This window comes from Nerophis ophidion, linkage group LG02 (genome assembly GCF_033978795.1).
Source record: "Nerophis ophidion isolate RoL-2023_Sa linkage group LG02, RoL_Noph_v1.0, whole genome shotgun sequence".
Classification (NCBI taxonomy): Eukaryota; Metazoa; Chordata; class Actinopteri; order Syngnathiformes; family Syngnathidae; genus Nerophis; species Nerophis ophidion.
Window position 1 is genome coordinate 62,830,309 of NC_084612.1, and position 20,627 is coordinate 62,850,935.

Sequence of the window (20,627 nt, forward strand, 5' to 3'; positions counted from 1 at the left end):
TAACACGTGTGATGGCTCCTCACATATTCACATTGTTTATATTGGGAGTCTCCAACAAAAAGTGCTATTCGGCCAGAGAAAACGACAATTTCCCCATTAATTTGAGCGAGGATGAAAGATTTGTGTTTGAAGATATTGATAGCGACGGACTAGGGAAAAAAAAAACGGGATTGGGACGGATTCCAATGTTTTTAGACACGTTTACTAGGATAATTCTGGGAAATACCTTATCTGCCTGTTGAGTTGCTAGCGTTTTAGTGAGATTAATAGTATCTGATAGTCGGAAGGGTGTCGCCACGGGTGTCTTGACGCCAGTGTCTCAGGGGAGTCGACGGCAGCTATGAACGACACAAGCTCAGCTTTTCTCCGGTAAGACGCGACTTTTTAACCACAATTTTCTCACCGAAACCTGCTAGTTGACATTCCGTCTGGATTCATGCTCGCTTGACCGTGCGCTGATCCATAGTAACGTTTCACCTCCAGGAATTTTAAACAAAGAATCACCGTGTTTGTGGGGCTGAATGCTAAAGCTTCCCAACTCCATCTTTCTACTGTGACTTCTCCAATATTAATTGAACAAATTGCAAAAGATTCCGCAACACGGATGTCCAAAATACTGTGTAATTATGCGGTTAAAGCAGACGACTTTTAGCTATGTGTGTGTGTGCAGCGCTCATACTTCCTAAAAACCCGTGACGTCTTGCGTACACGTCATCATTACACAACGTTTCCAGGACGAAACTCCCGGGAAATTTAAAATTGTAATTTAGTGAACTAAAAAGACCGTATTGGCATGTGTTGCAATGTTAATATTTCATCATTGATATATAAACTATCAGACTGCGAGGTGGGTAGTAGTGGGTTTCAGTAGGCCTGTAATTGACATATCAAATGCTAATGTGCCTGATTTGAGCTAATTTGTCGACTGTTTTGATCTGCCACACGTAGAAAGCCGGTCCGTGTAAATAATGCCTTCGGTGGTGGTGGCGGGCGCTTTCTTGTGCGCCGAGGCTTGCTTTGGCAGCGGGCTGAGAGTGAGGGACACAAACAGACTGGACAAGTTGGTAGAGAAGGCCAGTAACGTGATTTGAGTGGAGCTGGACTCTCTGGCGCAAGTGTCAGAGAGGAGAAGTCAAGCAAAACTCCTAGCCATTATGGACAAAACCTCCCACCCACTACACTCGGACCTTGCGAAGAAAATAAGCACGTTCAGTGGAAGGCTCAGACTCCCAAAATGTAACAAGGAACGACACAGGAGGTCCTTCATACCGACAGCCATCAGACTGTATAATGCATATGTTCCTTGACTGCACTTAAATGTAGAATATATGTGGAATATATTTAAAGTATTCATGTATTATATATATAATATGTTATATATTCTTTATTATTATTATTATTGTCTATTGTGAGCGAACTGTGGTGCTGAATATATCCCCCAGGGATCAATAAAGTACTTTCTATTCTATTCTATTCTATTAAACCGGTTGGGGACATCTCTGCGCTGCTGACCTGTCTCCGCTCGGGATGGTCTCCTGCTGGCCCCACTATGGACTGGACTCTCTCTATTATGTTAGATCCACTATGGACTGGACTTTCACAATATTATGCTAGACCCACTCAACGTCCATTATACCGGTCTCTCTAGAGGGGGGGGTCACCCACATCCGTGGTCCTCTCCAAGCTTTCTCATTGTCATCCCACTGGGTTGAGTTTTTCCTCGCCCTGATGTGGGATCTGAACCGAGGATGTTGTTTTTGGCTTGTGCAGCCCTTTGAGACACTTGTGATTTAGGGCCTGAGTAGACCTGGGTTCAATCCCAGGCTCGGGATATTTCTGTGTGGAGTTTGCATGTTCTCCCCGTGACTGCGTGGGTTCCCTCCGGGTACTCCGGCTTTCTCCCACTTCCAAAGACATGCACCTGGGGATAGGTTGATTGGCAACACTAAATTGGCCCTAGTGTGCATGTTGTCTGTCTATCTGTGTTGGCCCTGCGATGAGGTGGCGACTTGTCCAGGGTGTACACCGCCTTCCGTCCGATTGTAGCTGAGATAGGCACCAGCACCCCCCGCGACAGCCAAAGGGAAAGAGCGGTAGAAAATGGATGGATGGATGATTTGATATACACTTTGGTTGCCTCTGCGGAGCAGACCCAAAAAAGCAACCGAGAGAGCAAACTCCACCCTCGGCCAGTTTCCAGTACGCATGGATGAGCGAGGATGCGTCCAAGGAGACAGAGGTGTCCGATACCTGCTCATTCAGCCAAGACACTGTGAAGCTTGTCCGTCCCGGCGCTCAGCGCCAGCTGCGCAGCTCCTGTCTCTGGCGCGGCAGAGACCCAGCAGCTGTTCTCCATGGCCTAAAGCAGGGGTGTCAAACTAATTTTACATGGGGGGCCACATGGATAAAAATCCACTCCCCAGTTGGCCGGACTGGTAAAATCACGGCACGATAACTTAAAAATAAAGACAACTTCAGATTGGTTTCTTTGTTTGAAAATAGAACAAGCACATTCTGAAAATGTACAAAGCATAATTTTGTCGGGGTTTTTTACACTTACATGTTGCGGTTAATTCTACGCTATAATTTTTTTGTCGTTATTTATACTTTCTGAATAATTTATATGATAATATTGTATTTATGTTGCAATTGCCGTTTTGGCGTCATATACTCTGTTATCTGTTTAGATCAGGGGTGTCAAACTAATTTTAGATGGGGGGTCACATGGAGAAAAATCTACTCAAGTGGATCGGACCAGTAAAATCACGGCACGATAACTGAAAAATAAAGACAACTTCAGATTGTTTTCTTTGTTTAAAAATAGAATAAGCACATTCTGAAAATGTACAAATCATAATGTTGTTGGTTTTTTTTTACACTTATATTTTTATTTGTTATTATAATAATAACAATAATATGGATTAGATTTATATCGCGCTTTTCTATTGTTAGATACTCAAAGCGCTCACAGAGAAGTGGGAACCCATCATTCATTCACACCTGGTGGTGGTAAGCTACATCTGTAGCCACAGCTGCCCTGGGGTAGACTGACGAAGCGTGGCAGCCAGTTTGCGCCAACAGCCCCTCCGACCACCACTAATCATTCATTCATCATTCATTCACCAGTGTGAGCGGCACCGGGGGCAAGGGTGAAGTGTCCTGCCCAAGGACACAACGGCAGCGATTTGGATGTCAATAGGTGGGAAGCGAACATGCAACCCTCAGGTTTCTGGCACGGCCGCTCTACCCACTACGCCATGCCGCCCCTTGTTGTTATTACTACTTTCTGAATAAATTATGTGATAATGTCCATCAGTCAACTCATTGGTTAATTTTCAATCCATCAAAATAAAAAAAAAATATAAAAATCTAATTAAAACAGGCCCTGTGATGAGGTCGTGACTTGTCCAGGGTGTACGCCGCCTTCCGCCCGATTGTAGCTGAGATAGGCACCAGCGCCCCTCAAAGGGAATAATGTATGGATGGATGGATAATTACAGCAAGTTATTTATGTACTTTGCTCATTTTCCACAACTAGTGCACTAACATAATGTGGTTTATTTTTATTTTTTTAAATATGTAGCATCATCTACAAAAGATACCAAAAATTTGCTATTGCGACATCCAGTGGACACATTTAGAACAGCAGTTTCTTTCATTAAAGGGGAGCATTATCACAATTTCAAAAGGGTTAAAAACAATAAAAATTAGTTCCCAGTGGCTTGTTGTATTTTTTGATGATTTTTTCAAAATTTTACCGGTCTCGGAATATCCCTAAATAAAGCTTTAAAGTGCCTTATTTTCGCTATCTTCGAAACCACTATCCATTTTCCTGTGACGTCATACAGTGCTGCCAATGTAAACAAACAATGGGAATACCACAGCAAGATATAGCAACATTAGCTCGGATTCAGACTCGGATTTCAGCAGCTTAAGCGATTCAACAGATTACGCATGTATTGAAATAGATGGTTGGAGTATGAAAGTATTAAAGAAGAAACTGAAGCTATTGAGCAAATAGCTATTGACGCTATTCATATCCATAGCATGGCCGAATAGCTGCGTTAGCATCGCGGGTAAAATGTGCGGACCAAACGATCAGGACTTTCGCATCTTGTGACACTGGAGCCACTTAAATCCGTCGATTGGTAAGTGTTTTTTCGCATTAAATGTGGGTGGAAGGAAATGTAATATAGTTGCAAATGCATCTGCAGGTTATCCATACATCTCTGTGCCATGTCTGCTTTAGCACCGCCGGTAATTCGCATGTTAGCATCGATTAGCTGGCAGTCAACATCAACAAAACTCACCTTTGTGATTTCGTTGACTATCGTTGCAAATGCATTTGCAGGTTATCCATACATCTCTGTGCCATGTTTGCAGGTTATCCATACATCTCTGTGCCATGTCTGCTTTAGCACCGCCGGTAAATATCATGTTAGCATCGATTAGCGTAGCATGTTAGCATCGATTAGCTAGCAGTCACGCCGCGACCAAATATATCTGATTAGCACATATGTCAACATCAACAAACTCACCTTTGTGATTTCGTTGATTTTATCGTTGCAAATGCATCTGCAGGTTATCCATACATCTCTGTGTCATGTCTGTCATCGCCGGTAAAATGTGCAGACACTTTGGTACATTCAATGGGGGTCTGGCGGCAGACACTTTTCATCTTCGGGCCAGTGGTGCAACTTGAATCCCTCCCTGTTAGTGTTGTTACACCCTCCGACAACACACCGACGAGGCATGATGTCTCCAAGGTTCCAAAAAATAGTCGAAAAAACGGAAAATAATCAGAGCTGAGACCCAATGTTTACAATGTGTTGAAAATGAAAATGGCGGCTGTGTTACCTCGGCAACGTCACATTCTGACGTCATAGCCTCCAGAGCTATAAACAGAAAGGTGTTTAATTCGCCAAAATTCACCCATTTAGAGTTTGGAAATCGGTTAAAAAATATATGGTCTTTTTTCTGCACCATCAAGGTATATATTGACGCTTACATAGGTCTGGTGATAATGTTCCCCTTTAAAGAATGTCGACCGATCGTTACACTCATCCCGCGGGCCGGATAAAACTGTTTGCGGGCCTGATCCGGCCCGCGGGCCGTACGTTTGACACCCCTGGCCTAAAGGGTCCCAGGAGGCAGATCCATAAGTTCACAAAAAACTGCCACACCTTGTCACACAGTCCCAAAGGGTCCCGAACCAAAAAGCAAAAAACCCCACATGAAAACAAGAGGGAACCACCAGGAACACAAACGGATGATGACACACGAGCACAGAACTCCTGCCAACAGCAGCCACTACAGCGGCGCCATCCTGGAAAAAATTCCTGTCATATGGAGAATCTTTGGCTCGAGCTTTTTGCAATAAATTCCCAAAAAAAACAGCGGAACAGGCCTGCAATTTCGAAGCCTCACGTGTTAAATGTGTAAAGGAGAGTTTTGCACTGAGTTTTTTTCCCTAATGAACTCAGCAGCCCATTACTTGCTGCGTCTAACACCACATGTTGTTTATGGCCTTCACTTCCTTCAGCCTTTGAAATGCTCTTGAGGCCTGAGTGGTTTCTTCATGAGTCAGTGCATGGTCTGTGTGTTTCCAAATGTGCCTTAGCAGACCGTATACTTTTGAGTCACTGACGTGTTTACTCATAGTCGTCTACAGAAAATTGTCAGACCACGGCTAAGCGACCAATCTGGGGAATCTAAAACTGTGACTATATAGTTGAGAGCGGGGACGGAAGGGGAGTCTCAAAGGAAAACACAATTGGGTGCAGAGCTGCCGTGGCAAGTTTGCAAGTCGATTTCTTATTGAAACGGCAATACTCCAAGATACAAGTGCCATGGATATAAATTCATGCTCTCGATCCAGGTTTTTGCACTTCCGATACGATACCAATATTGTTTTTGCACTTCTGATACTGGCCGATACTGGCCTATCCGAGCATGTATTCAAGTTTAAAGTTATTTAGCCTACTTAGTTGTCAGATTCATGCTGAAAAGGATTTTAGTACTCTTGATAACTAGCTAGCTGAATTAGGTAAGTTTGAATAATACACAATCGTTGGTATTCAAGGATAAACACAAAACATCAATAATTATACACGACAAACAGAAATGGCATCATTAAACAGTAAAAAAAAGTGAACAGTATAAAATGCAAATAATGCTGTAAACATTATTAAAAAAAGGAAAATATACAACCTGAGTGGGATAGAATGTCTAACTCGGCATCAATACTTACTCTTGAACAAGTGTAAACTTAAAAAAAATATATCTACACACTCCCTTCAATTGTTTGCCCCAGTCAGGGGGGGGGGCAAACAATTGAAGTCCAAGCATAATCATCACATAGCCACCACAGTGTATATGTTTTTTTTACTTTTTATTCATAGCTGTATGTGGAAGTGTCTGGTTGTATCTGCTGCTTTAATGTCTTTAATGTCCTCTTTGATGTTTGATGTTTCCCTCTTACATGTGTACTATGGCTATGAGTTGTTGTTTTTTCCCTTGGCCTCAGTCTGCACCCCCTCTCCAGGGCCCAGGCTAAGACCGATTTTTAAATTTTTTTAAATTTTAATCTTCTATTTTTTTCTCCCATTCCCCCCCTTGTTTACCTGTATCTCATCTTTTTTGTAAGGGGCGCTGGAAGCCGGTAGACACGTCAGCGATCCTGTTCTGTCTCCCTGTAATGTTTGTCTGATCTTGAATGGGATTGTGCTGAAAATTTTAATTTTCTTGACGGAATAAATAAAGTACTATTTAATCTAATCTAATGGGGAGATTCTTTCTAACAAAGACGAGCACTTCAAGATGCTCAGGTGTCAGCCTGCTCCTGTGTTCATCTATGATGTGCTAAAAGGCCTTTCAGTCTCAAGAGTCATTAAAATGTCTTATAACTTTACCACCACGCTTGACTTTATTGTGGCGTGTTTTGCACCCCACCTCTTCATCTTTTTCGTTTTGTAGGGTAAAATAATCCCACACAGCTGACATTTTTGCCGTAACTTTTAATTCACACGGCCGTCAGAACGGTTAGAACACAGACCTGTGGATATTTTGAAGGTGTGCTGGAAAATGCAGAACGGAGTTTGGGGAGCAGCAGAAGAGTGGAATGTATTATTTAAATCGGTGCGTTGGAAAACACGAACGGTGTTTTTTTAGAAACTGGATCTGGATCGGTATTTTCCCATGCCTTGCCGATATGCATTTTTTGGCAAATATTGGCTTCCGATCTGATCCAAATATCGGATCGGGACAACCCTACTCTCGATGATCCTTTTTGGTTGTGACACAAAAGGTCATTTTACAAAGCCCAACACGAGTAAAGTTGTGTAATTCCTAAATAAAAACAGAATACAACGATTTGCAAATCCTTTTCAACTTATATTCAATTGAATAGACCGCAAAGACAAGATACTTAATGTTCAAACTAGGAAACTTATTTTAATTTTTTCAAATAATCATTATTTTAGAATTTAATGGCAGCAAAACATTGCAAAAAAGTTGTCACGCAGGCATTTTTACCACTGTGTTACATGACCTTTCCTTTTAACAACACTCTGTAAACATTTGGGAACTGAGGAGACACATTTTTGAAGCTTTTCAGGCGGAATTCTTTCCCATTCTTGCTTGATGTACAGCTTAAATTGTTCAACAGTCCGGGATCACATGTTGTGGTATTCTAGTCTTCATGATGCGTCACACATTTTCAATGGGAGATGGATCTGGACTACAGGCAGGCCAGTCTAGTACCCGCACTCTTTGTAAGACGTGGCTTGGCATTGTCTTGCTGAAATAAGCAGGAGCTCATTTCGATAACGTTGCTTGGATGGCAAAAAATATTGCTCCAAAACCTGTATGTACCTTTCAGCATTAATGGTGCCTTCACAAATGTGTAAGTTACCCATGCCTTGGGCACTAATACACCCCCACACCATCACAGATGCTGGCTTTTGAACTTTGCGCCTATAACAATCCCGATGGTTCTTTTCCTTTTTGTTTAGGAGGACACGACGTCCACAGTTTCCAAAAACAACTTGAAATGGGAACTCGTCAGACCACAGAACACTTTAACACTTTGCATCAGTCCAAAATAGATGAGCTCAGGCCCAGCAAATCCGGCAGCCTTTCTGGGTGTTGTTGATAAATGGCTTTCGCTTTGCATAGTAGAGTTTTAACTTGCAATTACAGACGTAGCGACAAACCCTAGTTACTGACAGTGGTTTTCTGAAGTGGTCCTGGGCCCGTGTGGTGATATCCTTTACACACTGTCGCTTTTTGATGTATTACCGCCTGAAGGTCCGTAATATTGCTTACGTGCAGTAATTTCTCCAGACTCTCTGAACCTTCTGAGGATATTACTGACCGTAGATGTTGAAATCCCAAAATTCTTTGCAATAGTTTGTTGAGAAATTTTATTTTTAAACTGGTTAACAGTTTGCTCACACATTTGTTCACAAAGTGGTGACCCTCGCCCCATCCTTGTTTGTGAATGACTGAGCATTTCATGGTAGCTGCTTTTATACCCAATCACGGCACCCACCTGTTCCCAATTAGCCTGTTCACCTGTGGGATGTTACAAATAAGTGTTTGATGAGCATTCCTGAACTTTCTCAGTCTTTTTTGCCACTTGTGCCAGCTTTTTGAAACATGTTGCAGGCATCAAATTCCAAATGAGATATTTTTTGCAAAAAATTAAATTTCCAGTTCGAACGTTAAGTATCTTGTCTTTGCATTCTATTCAATTGAATATAGGTGGACAGGGATTTGCAAATCATTGTTTTCTGTTTTTATTTACCATTTACACAATGTGCCAACTTACTGGTTTTTGGTTTTGTACATCAAAAAAACCTTTAACAAAGTGATCACTGCAAACTTGTTGAAACGCGTTCTTTTGACTCTGCTTTCATAAAATCATGCACGCTCTCGCCCTTCTTGATTACCTCTCTAGGAACTCTGCAAATAACGTTTACTCTTTTTCGCGAGGGGGTATATATTGTAACATCCTGGAAGAGTTAGTGTTGCAAGGGGTTCTGGGTATTTGTTCTGTTGTGTTTATGGCTCGGTTGGTAGAGCGGCCGTGCCAGCAACTTGAGGGTTCCAGGTTCGATCCCCGCTTCCGCCATCCTAGTCACTGCTGTTGTGTCCTTGGGCAAGACACTTTACCCACCTGCTCCCAGTGCCACCCACACTGGTTTAAATGTTACTTAGATATTGGGTTTCACTATGTAAAGCGCTTAGAGTCACTGGATAAAAAGCGCTATATTAATATAATTCACTTCACTCCACTTTATGTTGTGTTACGGTGCGGTGGTACACCCAAAATGTTTGGCATTCTTATTTGGTGCGGGTTCACAGTGTGGCGCATAATTGTAACAGTGTTAAAGTTTTTTTTACGGCCACCCTCAGTGTTACCTGTATAGCTGTTGACCAAGTATGCTTTGCATTCACTTGTGTGTGTAAAAAGCCATAGATATTATGTGATTGGTCCGGCACGCAAAAGCAGTGCCTTTAAGGTTTATTGGCGCTCTGTACTTCTCCATACGTCCGTGTACCACTCCGTACAGCGGCGTTTTAAAAAGTCATAAATTTAACTTTTTGAAACCCATACCGATAATTTCCGATATTACATTTTAAAACATTTATTGGCCGATAATATCGGCAGTGTTATAGGACATCTCTATTTACAACCTATAGAGGGGCGGACATAATAAAGATAAAACACTACACATGTCTTCAGCTCGGTTGTACGTAGGCACTTTTACTTAAATAAATAAATTATATTAGGTTCTCAATCGTATTCCAGTTTCTTCAGTTTGTGTTTTATTTTCTTTTTTTTTTAAAGTGCTGCTTTAAAAGCCTAATCAAACCCACTACTACCCACCACGCAGTCTGATAGTTTATATATCAATGATGAAATATTAACATTGCAACACATGCCAATACGGCCTTTTTAGTTAACTAAATTGCAATTTTAAATTTCGCGCGAATTATCCTGCTGAAAACGTTGCGGTATGATGACGCGTGCGTGTGACGTCACGGAATGTAGCGGACATTTTGTTTCAGCACCGATCCCAGCTATAAGTCGTCTGCTTTAATCGCATAATTACACAGTATTCTGGACATATGTGTTGCTGAATCTTTTGCAATTTGTTCAATTAATGGAGACGTCAAAGAAGAAAGATGTAAGTGGGAAGCGGTGTATTGTGGCTGCCTTTAGCAACACAAACACAGCCGGTGTTTCCTTGTTTACATTCCTGAAAGATGACGGTGAAGCTTTACTATGGAACAAAGCCGTCAAGCGAACATGGTTCCCTACCACATGTCAACCGGTAGGTTTCGGTGAGAAAATGGTGGTAATAAGTCGGCTCTTACCGTAGACATGAGTGGAGAGCTTGCGTTGTTCCTCCTGCAGCTGCAGACTCTCTTGCCTCCTCCCACCGGCCGCCCCCGGCCGTCGGATGCTTACACCGTGGAGGAGGGAAAAAAATAAAAAATCTCTGTCCGACTGCCTTCGCCTCGGGAGAAACGTGGCTTCCCTTGGAGACACTGGCGGTCACCACACCCGTGGCCAAACCCCTTCGTCTCTCAGGTTGTACAGGTACGACCATATAATCTCACTAAAACACTAGTAACACAATAAGCAGATAAGGAATTTTCCAGATAAGCCTAGTAAATGTGTCTAATAACATCTGAATTGCTCCCACTGCCCTTGTCTTTTTTTTTTTTCTAGTCTTTCACTCTCACTTTCCTCATCCACAAATCTTTCATCCTCGCTCAAATTAATGAGGAAATTGTCGCTTTCTCGGTCCAAATAGCTCTGACTGCTGCTGGCTATGATTGTAAACGATGTTCAGATGTGAAGAGCTCCACAACCCGTGACGTCACACGCACATCGTCTGCTACTTCCGGTACAGGCAATGCTTTTTTATTAGCGACCAAAAGTTGCGAACTTTATCGTGGATGTTCTCTACTAAATCCGTTCAGCAAAAATATGGCAATATCGCAAAATGATGAAGTATGACACATAGAATGGACCTGCTATCCCCGTTTAAATAAGAAAGTCTCATTTCAGTAGGCCTTTAAAGTCTTTTAGTAACCCCACAGACACAAATTGACTTCATCATAAAGATGATATCTTTAATATTGCTTTTCTTTGTTTTTTTTTCTAGGTATTGGACCACTATGAGAGGGAAGGCTTCGACTTCCTGTCCAAGGTTTTCAATTCTTCACACTCCTTCCTGGAGGATCTTACGGGGCTGACATTGTTGCACCAGGAGACCCAGGCTGCAGAGGTAAAACACAAAAGACTCCCACCTTCAGATCCTGCATTTTGTTGCTGTCGTTGATGTGGTTTCTACACCCTTTGGGCACAATTTCTTTGAACCTGAACCGACTTTATAAAGTTGGGCCACAGCTGTGAGCTTCCCCCGCGATCTTGCGCAGGGATCACCTAAATAAGAATCGTTTGCAACCTTTGTTCTGTTACTATAGCAACAACACACAGTATATGTCCAACAAAACGCGTGGTATAAAGTTCCAAGAAACATCCCAGAATAATCAGTGCTTGAATATGAGTGTTTTTCCTCAAGACTCCCCCTTGACATTAGTGGGGGGGGGACAGAAATACGTGCGTGAGTGTGTGTTGTGAGGTGGTGCGGGGGTTGGAATCAGGTCTTGCCAAACTGTGGGAAAATCCCACGTACTTCCTCCCCGACTCCTACTCATAACACGGAGGAGGAGGAGGAGGAGTGAAGAGAGGAGGCAAAAGATAACAGTGGATGAGAAGAAAGAAGTTATGTTTTAAGACTTCTTTTTCTTGCCTCATATCTACCGCGGTCCGTCTTACTATGAGAACGCGTGTTGACAACCTTTAATCAGAGGCTAGAGCGATTGTTTTGATTGCTGAGCCCTACAAAAAACCACAAGTCCTTATCGCCTGTTTTCCGGCACTCACCACAGTAATATGGTCTGAAAAAAGAAAAAGAGAGATATTTGGGGAACATCAAAACAAGTTTTGTAAGTACCGTATTTTCAGGACCATACAGTTGTGATCAAAATTATTCAACCCCCACACCATTTTGGTGTTTTAGCAAGTTGGACATTTAGTCCGTATTTTGTTTCTAGTCATATCAAATAAAGATGTGTCAAATAGACAAATGCAACTTAAATTGTAACACTGTATATTACAAAATACCAAAAAAGGACATGTTTCTTAATATCTCATTGACAAAATGATTCAACCCCCTTGTTACATGCATCTTTAGTACTTAGTAGAACACCCTTTGGCAGTAATTACATCCTTCAAACGTGATACATAACCGGACACAAGCTTCTTGCAACCATCTACAGGTATTTTAGCCCATTCCTCTTGGGCAAAGGCCTCCAGTTCATTCATATTCTTGGGCTTGCGTGCTGCAACTGCCTTCTTCAAGTCCCACCACAGGTTTTCTATAGGATTTAGGTCTGGCGACTGTGAAGGCCACTCCAGAGTCTTCCAGCCCTTCTTCTGCAACCACTCTGATGTTGATTTGGAGGTATGCTTGGGATCGTTGTCCTGTTGGAAGGTCCAACGTCTCCCAAGCCTCAGCTTCGTCACTGACTTCATGACATTTGCAGCTAATGTATCCTGGTAGGAAATAAAATTCATAATGCCTTGAACGCGCTGGAGATTCCTGGTACCTGAAGCAGAGAAACAGCCCCAGAGCATGATTGACCCCCCCACCATGCTTAACAGTAGGCAAGGTGTTCTTCTTCTCTTTGTAAGCTTCATTTTTTCTCCTCCAGACATAACGTTGATTCATAGGCCCGTAGAGTTTCAGTTTTGTCTCATCACTCCATAGAACAGTTTCCCAAAACCTTTGGGGTTTGTCCAGATGATTTTAGGCATACTGGAGTCTATTTTTCTTGTGCCTGTTAGTCAGAAGTGGGGTGCGCCTGGGAGTTCTGGCATGGAGGCCTTCATCTCGCAGTGCGCGCCTTATTGTCTGGGATGAAACCTGCGTTCCCCCCTCTGCAATGTCCTGTTGTAGTTCCTCAGCTGTTACCCGGGGTTTTTTCACCACTGTACGCTTCAAATACCGGACAGCAGTTGCACACAGCATCCTCTTTCTACCACGCCCAGGTTGTCAGTCTTTTTCAATCCGTTTAATTGTTGCTCGTTATGGTTCTAATCACATCTTCAGGTGTTTTCAACACCTGATTGAAAAGACCTTATTCAAAATCTGTTTTTAAAAGTTTTGTATCATACATAACTCTTACGCTTGGTGAGATTAAATAAGTGTATACTTCTTCTCACTCCTTTTCAAATATGTAAGAAAAAAAAAAAGTCCGATGCTCATTTGTTTTTGTTTTTTGTTTTGTTTTTTATTCTCCATTGTTTTAATTTTGTTATAATGGCTGTTAAGGCTATAGCACTGTATTGGATCATGCTTGCTCTTGTTCTGTTTCTTTCTTTTTTTTGCATATTTGAAATAAAATAAACAATCAATCAATCAATCTTCAAGGGGTTGAATAATTTTCTCAGTAAGATATTAAGAGAAATGACACTGTTTGGTATGTTACAAAATATAATGTTGTTATTCAAGTTGCATTTGTCTATTTAATGCATCTTTATTTGATATGACTATAAACAAAATACGGAATAAATGTCCAACTTGCTAAAACACCAAAATTGGGTGGGGGTTGAATAGTTTTGATCACAACTGTATGCATTTTTGGCAGGTGCAATTTATACTCCGGAGCGACTTATACTCCGAAAAATACGGTACATACAGAGTTAATCCATCACTTGTTTATGTTTGATATACAGTACTGTATAGTCCTTTATCAGAATATTGTGTTCAAAGTGTTCAGACAGTTACTAAAAAGGCTGCAACCCCTTATTCATATTTACATTGTTTCTAATAGAGACCTTAGCTTCAATATACAAACTTTTGTATTTACTAACCCAGTCCAAAAAACAGTTAAGTTTATAAATTGAGGTTACACGGTAAAGCACTACTCCTGAATTGGCCAGTAGCATTCTTACATTGTAGCACGACGGTGGCAGCATCATGCTGTGGAGTTTTTTTTTTTGTAGCAGCAGGAAATGGAGACTAGTCAGGACAGATGAATGCAACAAATTGAAACATCCTGGAGGATAACCTGCTTCAGACCACTTTTGACCTCATACCTGGGTGACAGCTCATCTTTCAGTACACGCAACCAAGGATTTAAAGGAGTGGCTTTAGGACAACATTGTGAAGGCTGAGTCAAAGCCCACACTTGATAGGATGGGTAGATGGATGGATGGAAGACAATTATATCAACAAACAAACAAAATCATTTATTAATCACTAGGGGTGTAACGGTGCACAAAGATTCCGGTTCGGTACGTACCTCGGTTTAGAGGTCACGGTTCATTTCATTTTCGGTAAAGTAAGAAAACAACAAAATATAATTTTTTTGGTTATTTTTTTTACCAAATTTGTGAAAAATGGCTTTATCCTTTTAACATTGGGAACACTATAATAACTCTGCCCATGTTAATCAACATTAAACTGCCTCAATTTGTTGCTCAGATTAAATAAAATGACACAACTTTTCTTCTACATATAAAAAGTGCAACATTAAACAGTTTCAAGTCAACTCATCTTGCTTAATTTATTACAGCATTTGGGAAGCCTGTAGTTGATTTTCATTATGTAAATGTTATATTTTTATCAACATGTGATAGCAGGGACCCTGCCATTCAAACTAGGCTGCTACATTACTAATGATTAATGTAACTATAGCTGAAAAAATAGTACAACAGCAAAAGGAGAGACTATTCATCCCTGAACACCATGGAGTTCATGTAGGCTTAATGATGCAGTTACATTATTAGATCACTAGCATACACACGCACACACACACACACACACTGAAAAAGTAGCTAATGTTACGCTAAAAGTTAATTAGCCTTCACCTCAAGCAAGGACTGCGAGCGAGCTGAGCTGCAGTTTGTTTCTAGAACGTCATCTAGAATGTTGACTATAATAATTTGGGGAGAGTCCGCTGCTCACCTGCTAAACACGTATCTGCTCGACGCTGAAGCGCTGACTACATGCGCTCTGAATACTAACTGCTGATTGGTTATTACTGCTCTGAATACGCACTGCTGATTGGTTACATCTATAGCGGTAACAGCCAATCAGATGGTTGTGTGGGTGGGACAATGCCAGGTGCTGTTTAGGAGACAGAGGCAGAAAACGGAGCAGCTTGTTAAGACTTTAGCTTGGGCGGCTACTTCATATGTTCGTGTGGAAAATCGTTCGGTACACCTCCGAACGGAACCAGAACCCCCGTACCGAAACGGTTCAATACAAATACACGTACCGTTACACTCCTATTATTCACCCATTGTCTTCATGTCTCTGGAACAAATCACAAGTGTGTGCACATTGTCTAGTTTGTTTTGGTTATGTTAACGACCGTCAAATTGAGTCATAATAATAGTCTCATAATGACTGTTACGGAAATCATTGCAATGCACTGTTAATCAGAGGCTTCATTGTGGTGATACTTTGGCGTCGGAACTGATTATTTGTATTTCCATTATTTCCTATGGGAATAATGTTTCCAAATTCAAGACAGATATACCAAAATACATCTTCATGGATTTGAAAAGGCACCATATATGAGCGTTCCAGCAAGCTAAGCGTACTAAAATATATAATGTATAGTCAACACTTAATATACACCAGGCCTGGGCAAATATTTGGACTCAGGTGCCAAATTTTGAGAAAAAATTCTAACTGGGGGCCTATATATTTATTTTTAGGAACACTAATACAAAACCTCCCAATAATGTCTGATTGAATGCTAAGAACGTTATGACAGACCACCTTAAAAAACAGAATGGATTTGAAATTTTTTTTTTTTACTGAATGAGACACCCAGAATGTACATGAAAATAAAGAATGTGGGATTTACAATATTAACTACCGTATTTCCTTGAATTGCCGCCGGGGCGCTAATTAATTTAAAACCTCTTCTCACTTCGGCGCTTACCAAAGGCATGCGGTAAATTCAGGCCTGTGCTTATAAATTTGAGTGTGATGTAAGGATACCATCATGAAAAGCACATTTAATAAAAAAAACGTTATGGTCTTACCTTTACTTATAAATTTAGTCCATGCGCAGCTCCTTCTGATCAAAAGCATCGAATACTTGTTTATATAAGTCTTCTTTATCTTTCTTCAGTTTTAAAAGTCTCTCTGTCTCGATGGAGATCTTCCTTTATTACCTCCTGTTTCGATTGAAAATCCAGTTTAGAAAACTGTTTTATATTAGATATGTAATCCTCCATGTTAAAAGTGCAAGCGAGAGGAAAAAATAAACGATCGCTGCTCACTATTGTTGTCACTTCGTCTGCAACCGATTAGTCGCAAGAAGGATCACTAGCGCCCTCTACCACCAGGAGGCGGGAATCATTTAATGACTCATATTTGACACACGCAGCTACGGTATATTAATCAAACATAGCTGCTTACTGTTCTTTTTAGCATTTTCAATATCTTGGACTTTAAATCCTACTGAATACCTCTTAATCTTCTTCCTTTTATGCGGTTTCAAATGATTGAAATCAGCCTCCTTCATTTGAAATTGATGACAGGTGCAGTGTCACTCGTGACGTGACGAGTTTGACCCGGCGGAAATTCTAGGCATATGCTAATTATTTTGCGAAACGAGTTTGACCCGTCGGAAATTCTAGACATGCGCTAATAAAAATAATATTTTGCGAAACAAGTTTGACCCGGCGTTAATCCTGAGCTGGCGGTAATGCTAACCATGCGCTAATTATTTTGCGAACCGAGTTTGACCTGGCAGTAATTCTGGGCAGGCGCATACTACATACCCGGCAATTCAGGGAAATACGGTGTGCACGATATAAGACTGAATACTGACATATAAATGTCACACCCCCTCTCGAGCATGTATTTTAGAATCAAGCGAAATGCAACAAAACTTCAACAAACACAACGAAATATGGACGCGAAGGGTAAAAAAATAAACCCACCAACAATCTGATATATGTGATATATCACTAAGCCATAGAACTTTGTTGTAAAAATCTTGTTCCGTGTCTGTCCCCGACACCCGCATTTCAGGCTGGCCGCTCCGGAAACACTCTGTGGAAACGCTCCCCACCCACACTGCTTGGTGCCTGGTCTGAACTGCTGTGACTTAGATTACCTTTGTAACTAATTAGATTAACATACTAAATAGTACATCACGCAAAGGCACAGATTGCAACCATTGAAATACTTTGTATGGTTTAAGACTTTAGATTATTTAAAAACATCACTGCACATCATAATGGCAGGTACGGTTTCCATCGTAAAGATCTAAAAAAATATTTTGGGAATGTCCAACGGGCCAGTTTGAAATGCTTAAAGGGGAACATTATCACCAAACCTATGCAAGTGTCAATATATACCTTGATGTTGCAGAAAAAAAGACCATGTATTTTTTCAACCGATTTCCGGACTCTAAATGGGTGAATTTTGGCAAATTAAACGCCTTTCTGTTTATCGGTCTTTTAGCGATGACGTCAGAACGTGACGTCACCGAGGTAACACACCCGCCATTTTCATTTTCACATTACAAACACCGGGTCTCAGCTCTGTTATTTTCCGTTTTTTCGACTATTTTTTGGAACTTTGGAGACATCATACCTCGTAGGTGTGTCGTCGGAGGGTGTAACAACACTAACAGGGAGGGATTCAAGTTGCACCACTGGCAAGAAATCTGCCGCCAGACCCCCATTGAATTTGCCAGAGTGTCTGCACATTTTACCGGCTATGCTAAGACAGACATGACACAGAGATGTATGGATAACCTGCAGATGCATTTGCAACGATTAAGTCAACGAAATCACAAAGGTGAATTTTGTTGATGTTGTTGACTTATGTGCTAATCAGACATATTTGGTCACGGCATGACTGCCAGCTAATCGATGCTAACATGCTATTTACGCTAGCTGTATGTACATTTGAAACTAGATACCCACATTTAATGCGAAACAAACACTTACCAATCGACGGATTTAAGTTGCTCCAGTGTCTCAAGATGCCAAAGTCCTGATCATTTGGTCCGCACATTTTACCGGCGATGCTAATAAGGCAGCCATGCTATGGGCCACTTCATTAGGTACACCCATGCTATGGCCGAATAGCGTCAATAGCTATTCGCTCAATAGCTTCAATTTCTTCTTCAATTTCGTTTAAGCTATCTGCCTCCATACTCCGACCATCGGTTTCAATACATGCATAATCTGTTGAATCGCTTAAACCGCTGAAATCCGAGTCTGAATCCGATTTAATGTCGCTATATCGTACTGTGGTAACCGCCATGTTTGTTTGTATTGGCAGCCCTGTATGACGTCACAGGGAAATTGGACGGGTGGATATAGCGATGGTGAAAATCAGGCACTTTGAAGCAGTTTTTCGGGATATTCCGGAAGGTGTAAAATTTTGAAAAAAACTTCGAAAAATAAAACAAGCCACTGGGAACTGATTTGTATCGTTTTTAACCCTTTTGAAATTGTGATAATGTTCCCTTTAACGGGCCTTAATTTACCCAGGTCTGACATGCACTGTACATAAATTAATTTATTACAGCAACCCTGAATCAAAATTGTGTTGGTTATATTTGACATTCATATTTGATTTCCTGTGGCTCTTTTTTTTCTAAAGCTTGGTAGCCAATTCATCATTTGGCATGTGCGTATGTGTAACCCTTCAAAAACTATCACGCACGTCACCAGAGGGCTGTAATATGTACTTAAGGCCTATTTTGGGAGCATTTGTAACCTGAGAGCTACTTTTCATGCGGTCACTGCAGGGTTTTTGTGGGGGGGTTCAAGTTAAAGTTTAGACGGACTGAACAATATGTGTGTTTGCATGTGCGTGCGTGTGTTTGTGTGTGTGCGTGCGTGCATACATATATATATATATATATTTATATAAGTGTGTGAATGGGTCCTTTTGTGAGAGATTATGTTATGGATGGAAAATGTGTGCAGCGAACCTGGCATCCCGCCAGTGAGGTTCATGTCTTTAAAAATGTGTTGTCAAATTTGTTTGAGCCTTCTACTTCACTGTGTGATTTATAGCTGCAGCTTCATGCTATTGTTGGACTGCAGTGTCCTGCTGTAACTGCCTATTAGAGTCAGTTCACTTTTATAGCTCCAAATAGTTATTACCTCTTCTTATTGAATATGCTTTCAGTTTCTTCTATTCATAATTCTTTTCTTTACCTTATACAGTTAGCGTTTCTGGTTTTATGTCTCCCCAGTCTTCAGTTTGGGGTCTTTTTTTCCCTCTGTAAATTAATTACAACCAAGAGTATAACACACACGCACTTTTTGAGTCATACTGCATACTACAATTTAGTACTGTCACTGGTGATGCGTTTTATGGGCAACAATGCATGTGAAAATGATGTTTTATAACATGGGTGTCAAACTCTGGCCCGCCGTGTGATTTCATTTGGCCTTTGAGGTAATATCAAATTAAGATTAGAGCTGGCCTGCTGGTATTATACAGGCGCGGTGCCGCTGTAACAACGCATTTGCCAACCCTCCCGAATTTCACTGCCCTTCCCGTAATTCTCCCGGGGCAACAATTCTTCCGAATTTCTCCCGCTTTCCACTCGGACAACAATATTGGGGGCGTGCCTCGAAGGCACTGCCTTTAGCGTCCTCTACAACCTGTTGTCACATCCGCTTTTCCGCCATAGAAACAATGTGCCGGCCCAGTCACATAATATCTGCGGCTTTAACACACACGAATGAATGCAAGGCATACTTGGTCAACAGCCATACAGGTCACACTGGGGGTGGCCGTATAAACGACTTTAACACTGTTACAAATAGGCGCAACACCAAACAAGAATGACAAACACATATCGGGAGAACATCTGCACCGTAACACACGTAATACCCAGAACCCCTTGCAGCACTAACTTAATATACGCCCCCGCTACCACCAAACCTGCCCCCCCCCCCTCCAAAGTTTATTTGATATGTCATTGATATTTGTAAATCATTATTGATAGGTTGATTGGAAACACTAAATTGGCCCTAGTGTGCATGTTGTCTCTCTATCTGTGTTGGCCCTCTGATGAGGTGGCGACTTGTCCAGGGTGTACGCTGCCTTCCGCCCGAATGCAGCTGAGATAGGCTGCAGCGACCCCAGAAGGGACAAGCGGTAGAAAATGGACGGCTGGATGGATAATTTGAAACTCGACTTTGCATGTCACTATAAAGTTATATAAGCCTTGCTTGTTCAATATTCAATGCAAAACTTTTTGGGATCCCTCTTAAAAGGTTCATTTGTTCAACCTTGTCCCGCGGCTTTGTTCCATTTGAAATTTTGGCCCACTCTGTATTTGAGTTTGACACCCCTGTTTTATAATTTTGTGAATGTTAGCTGGATTGTTCGAACCAATACAAATATCAACTGAGGCCAAGGCCCAATTGGATGAATGAGTGTCGATTACAAAATGACACAAGAAAGTGGCTAATTAATGTGTAAGGGTCTCAGTTTACACTGCAGGCTAAAGTGGCCGGAATCTGATTTTTTTTTTCAAAA

General features: G+C 41.4%; 1 protein-coding gene across 2 annotated transcripts in view; it reads left to right on the top strand.

The window, feature by feature from the left end:
- atg7 (ATG7 autophagy related 7 homolog (S. cerevisiae)) overlaps positions 1–20,627 on the top strand; it is a 188,895-nt gene that overhangs the window by 108,030 nt on the left and 60,238 nt on the right. For both annotated transcript variants that reach the window (XM_061888129.1, XM_061888139.1), the window contains exon 18: positions 11,181–11,303. In XM_061888129.1, coding sequence (XP_061744113.1) covers positions 11,181–11,303 — 123 coding nt within the window. The remainder of the gene's footprint in view (positions 1–11,180; positions 11,304–20,627) is intronic.